We start from the raw sequence: 5935 nt of genomic DNA, 5'->3' as shown, positions 1-5935 counted from the left end.
AAGTAAGTATATTATCTACAGCCATGGGGGATAGTTGGTGGCGGACTAATAGCTAGAAGAACTTGGCTGCGAAGGTTAGGTTGACCTTCTTGATAAGGCCTCTGGGGTCCAAAACTCAATGATCTCATTCACCATCGATGGAGAGCTGCTGTGCAATCCACTTCTTGGTTAATTCTCTTAGATCTCTGCTCTGATGAAAATGGCTATTCTTGACCACATCCCACATGTAGTCGAACTCTGGGGTGAGGGGAACCCTTGCGGCATTAGTTGACCCACCGTATAGGAAGCGGCGGATGGAAGGAGAAGATATGTCTACCGGCAGCCTCGAACTAGAACAACTATGAGTGGGGCTTATTTTGCGGGGTCCGATCACCTGTCCAAAGCACCTAAAAAAGCCGCTATGTATGAGGTATAGAACACTCGCACAATCTCCCTACTGTAGGACCCCACACTCCTCGCCATCCACTCGAGCTAGTGGCGGGTAAACAAGTCATGCACCACAAGGACTGTGTGTAGGCTCCTTGTAAAAACTACCACAGGGACTGTGTGTAGGCTCCCTGTAAGAACTCGCCACTCGACTATCAACATCCGAGTCATCACCCATTATTGTTCAGTAACTTGGCATCCCTGTATACCTGGTACTGGCCATCAATGCACCACCAATTGGGATTATCAACAACTGGTGCAAGGACCTCAAGCTGTAGTGCTAGAGCAGACTCTGAACTCTGGGCCTCATCAGACGAGGCATTGTGGGAGGCACGTCTTGGAGAACGGATCCCTGTGATCCGAAACCAGAGAAACTGGCCTTATTCGACCCTATAGAGTGGGCCGACTCTGAACCTAAAGCCTCCTCAGAGGCAGATGTTCCCTTAGAACCAATAGCCGACCCAGACGATGTGCCCGTAAGTATGTTCTTCTCATCAGACTGGGAGGCAATGACTACGTCGGGTGCCACCTTTGTGAGGGTGCCCTAAGTGGCTCTAGCAGCTGGTGTAGGGATCTGGGTATCAGAGGGCACGTATTCTGAATCCTGTTCATCATCCGACATACCTATCAAATGTCGGGAAGGATCCACAGACTCTGACCTCCCTCTAGAATAGATAATCCTCGGCAGTGGCGCCAAAATTTGATACGTTCAATTTACACTTCCCTAAAGAAGTATAAGCGGTCGTATAGAGTTAAGAAACCTACTACTAGGTTGGGCTCGATCCCACAAGGAAAATAATTTAAACTTAACTTTAATGTAGGATTACTTCTAGTTAGTCAAGTCCTTTCGGAAACTAGTAATTAAAGGGGGGGGTTGTGAAACAAAAGTGTTGTAAAATTGTGAAATCAAACAAGTAGCAAGAGTGAATTATTAGTGTTTATCAAGTTGTGCGAGAAACTAGGATGTATGTGTTTCCCGTAGGTTCATAACGCCATAATTCTATCTATAACAATTTTTCCTAGTGTTTTGCGTGCATAATTATAAGTTATGTATCTATAAATCCTTGGTCCGACACTTAGACAATTTTACCCCGTATATTGGTCCGGCTAAGTGTGTCTAAGTTACTAACCCTTACCTTTACTTCATATTAAGCCTCATATTCGATGTATGACCTAGTTATTACTTCACACCGATTGAAAATAGCCTATTAGATAGCATCCACTAAATCTATGTCGATAATTATTTTCCTATTAACTACTTCCTTGGTCTGTCAAGTAGCAATAAGGTGAGTTCTAACGCATGCACTCATTAAAAAGACTTCTAAACAAAAGAATTATCGATGCATGCAATAACCTATTTGAGAATTTTTATTTAGCTAGGTGAATTTCGTTAATCACCCATGGTTCCCACAACTCTAGTTGTGGATTTAGTTACCCATGCTTAGAAGAACATAACTCATAATTGATAAATAATAAATCATGAACTTACTTTGACAAATTCGAAGAAAATCCATAAATTGAACTTGAAATCACACAATTATCTTAAAAACCCAATCCAGAAATTTGAGCTAATGCCCAAGTTGCAAAAATAAATCTCCAAGAACAAAAGTATGAAATTAGTAAAAGAATCCAACCCCCCAAAACGAGGTTCTTCACCCTATTTATACTAAAATAGAGTCTTAAATTAGATGGAGTTCAAATAAGGAAAGTTTGTCCAAAACACGACTTCAATCGAAAACCCCCACAAACGATCCGTCGATCAAATAATGGACCGTCGACTGCCTCCGTCATCCATTCTTAGAATGTTTTCTCAGCCTTCACTTTGCATCTTCTCTGATCCAATCAACGGACAAATAACACAGTCCGTCGATACACCTACGGTCTGTCGATGCTTCTCGTCGTTCTATACTTAGTTTTACTTCAACATCGGGTATAGGGACATTCTCAGATCACATTGACATTTTGCTAGGATGGTCCGTCGATGAACCAACGGACCGTCGATCCTTCCATAGTACCACACTAAGTCAAAATTCCCTGAGTTGCTTCGAGATGCCTGAATCTCGAATCGACGATCATCACCTATGTTCCATCGATGACCTTCGTGGGTCACTTCCGCACTGATTGTTCACAGCCTTCTGCATTTTAGTTTTGGACAAATTTCTTGCAAAACAAAGACAAAAACATTTTAAATTACTACAAGAAGGCTCTATACACACACCAATCTTAAGAAAAAAACATTAAAGGTACCGTAAAACCACAGTTCCTCATATCCCTCTTTATGTCATTCCACCAATAGACTTACCGTAGATCGCGGTACATTTAGGGTCACCTGGATGATTAGAATATCTGGAGTTATGAGATTCTGCAAGGATATGCTTTCTCAACTCACCCACACCAGAAACACAATCTACCCAGGTAGAGAAGTACACCATCTCCCCCTTGGGAGAAAACCTCCACTCTCTTATTGTGGACTACACCATTAAGTCCAAGAAAGATTGAATCACTGTCTTTCTTTCCCTTAACCTCCACTACAAAAGAAGATTCTTCTCCATTATGAACTGTTACACCATTGTCCGAGTATACTCATAAGGTGAACTCCCAAGTGAGCAAGCCTGTGAATATCCTTCACTAATCCTTCCTTTGTTCCTCAATATGCGCTATACTACCCATGAATAATCTGCTAAGAGTATCTGCAACTACACTCACCTTACTAGGATGGTAATGCACACTCATATCATAATCCTTAAGGAACTCAAGTCATCTCCTGTGGTGAAGATTCAACTCTTTCTGGGTGAACACATACTGAAGTCTCTTATGATTAGTGAACACATCTACATGAACACCATACAAGTAGTGTCTCCATATCTTGAGTGCAAACACCACTGCGGCAAGCCCAATGTCATGGGTTGGATAGTTCTTCTCATGAACCTTAGGTTGTCTAGAGGCATAAGCTATAACCTTATCTCAGTGCATTAACACACAACCCAAGAAAACTATGGATGCATCACAATAGATCACATAACCATATGAACCCTCTGGTATAGTCAAGACAAGAGTTGTAGTAAATCTATTTTTCAATACTGTAAAGTTTTTCTCACAATCATCGGACCATTTAAATATGACCATCTTCTGAGTCAACATAGTAAATGGTAAGGCTATGGATAAAAATCCTTCCACGAACCTTTTGTAATAACCCTCAAGACCTAAGAAACTTCTAATATTTGTAGCAGAGGCAGGTCTGGGCCATTGTTTCACTACTTCTATCTTTTGTGAATCCACTCGGATCTCTTCTCTAGATATAATGTGATCAAGGAAAGCAACAAATTGCAACTAGAAATCACATTTGCTAAACTTAGCGAATAACTGATCTTTGAGAGTTTGTAGAACAATTCTCAAATGGCTCACATATTCTTTATCATTCCTAAAGTAAATGAGGACATCAATAAAGATGATAACGAACAAGTCCAAGTACTGCTTGAACACTTTGTTCATTAAATCCATGAAATCTAGGGAGCATTGGTTAGTCCAAACGTCATAACTACAAATTTATAATGACCATACTGAGTTCTGAAGGTTGTCTTCGGAATGTCACTATCCCTGACTCTATGCTGATGATAACCTGATCTGAGGTCTATCGTTGAGAAATGGCTAGCAACTTGATTGTGACATTGTTCAATTTTCTACAGTCAATGCACATTCTGAGATAATCATCTTTCTTCTCTACGAACAATACTAGTGCACATGAAGCCATTATCTAGAAGGTCTTTCAACTGTTCTTTCAATTCCTTAAGCTCTGCTGGAACCATTCTGTAAGGAGTAATAGAAATATTCTGGGTATCTGGTAGGAGATCAATTCCCAATTCAATTTGCCATTTGGGAGGTACTCCGAGAAGATATTCTGGAAACACTTTTGAAAACTCACAAACTACTGGAATTGACTCGAGAGTAGGGGTTCTAGAGCTAGAATATTTAACCCGAACTAGATGATAGAGATATTCCTTAGATATCTTCTTTTTGGCCTTAAGGTAAGAAATGAATCGACCCATAGGCGCTAAGCTACTACCCTTCCACTCTAAGATTGGTTCTTCTAGAAAATGAACACGAACAATCCTAAATCTACAATTGACTAAGGCATAAAAGTAATGTAACGAATCCATGCCTAAAATGACATCAAAGTCTACCATTTCTAACTTTACAAGATCTGCTTAGGTGACTTTTTGAGAGATTATGATAGGGAAATTTTTGTATACCCGTCTAGCTATAACTGGGTCACCGACTGGAGTAGAGACTGAGAAAGGTTCGGAGAGAGTTTCTTAACTAACACTAACATTTATTGCTATACTGAGTTACAAAATACAAAGTAGTCTCTGTTATCTTTCCACTGAGTGAAACATATGTGAGTCACATCCTTAAGCTGGTTGGATGCCAATTTCATCATATCACTACCAATTACTTGCATCTCACCAAATATTTTCTTGACCTCATAAGTGAACTTCTGTGGGTCCTTACACGACTTGGGAGCCTAAAACTCAGGTGGATTCTCCCTACACATATGTCGAATACTAGTTGCCACTTATCCACCATTTCTATAAGTTGGAACTCAAACCTTCTGACTGTTCCAGGTTCTCATACTTTAAACCAAAAGCTGAATTAACTTTCTGAAACTCTGCATTAGAACTTCCTTATCTGGTTCTAGAGGAACTACGTTAGCATTGTGTGTATTAGCATTCCATGTCTAAGATCTACGAGGAGGCATGATCTTAAGCGCATAATGATGGATTAGGAATAGGATCATACCAATGCACGATAAGAATACCAAGAAAGTAAGGTTTTCCTTAAACACTTCATAGTCTCCCTCTCATTAGATATGGTGCACTTCACACCCATGAAAATGACTCTATTAGTGCTGATTTTCAGACGTCCTAGGACACTTAAGCCTAATTCTCTAATACCAAGTTTTCACACCCCGAGCTACCCCCGAGACGAAAATACAGGTACTAGGACCATAAATGATCCCAAGCTAACCTTGCTGGCATGATCATGAACATACTAAAGATAATAAACTGTATGCGAAAACTAAATCATAATTTGAAATGATAAGATTGGGAATATCCATATTCTATAACTGAGATAAATGAAATATTGATAAGTTTAATACAAAGAAGTTATAAATCAACACTAAGTTGAAACTAATTATGTCTGAAAGCAGCGTCTATAACTGAATAGAAATGCAAGGAAAAATCCCACTAAGTCTAGAAAAAATTGAAACTAAAGGACTAAACACTGAAAAGAAACTCATGAATAGTGTCCCCCGAGAATGTGGATTCACCACTCAATCTGATGAACTGGAGATGGGAAATCGATCTAAGCACGATCTAGATCATAAGAACCTGAACCTATATAACAAGAAGATGTAGCACACGTATGCTTCAGTACTTGAAGGTACTTAGCATGTAGGACAGAGTAAAGTTGAAATAAAACATAAATAAACAAGCAAAAAAGTAAGTAT

General features: G+C 39.7%; 1 protein-coding gene across 1 annotated transcript; it reads right to left on the bottom strand.

The window, feature by feature from the left end:
• Positions 1-4133: 4133 nt before the first annotated feature.
• LOC138348010 (uncharacterized) lies at positions 4134-4610 on the bottom strand. The gene has a single exon (XM_069296613.1). It carries the CDS (start codon positions 4608-4610, stop codon positions 4134-4136), a length of 477 nt encoding a protein of 158 aa, XP_069152714.1.
• Between the last annotated feature and the right edge of the window lie 1325 nt (positions 4611-5935).

The sequence above is a fragment of the Solanum lycopersicum genome, chromosome 4 (assembly GCF_036512215.1).
Source record: "Solanum lycopersicum chromosome 4, SLM_r2.1".
Taxonomy (NCBI): domain Eukaryota; kingdom Viridiplantae; phylum Streptophyta; class Magnoliopsida; order Solanales; family Solanaceae; genus Solanum; species Solanum lycopersicum.
Note: the sequence above shows the minus strand (reverse complement) of the source record. Positions and strands in the feature narration are given on the sequence as shown.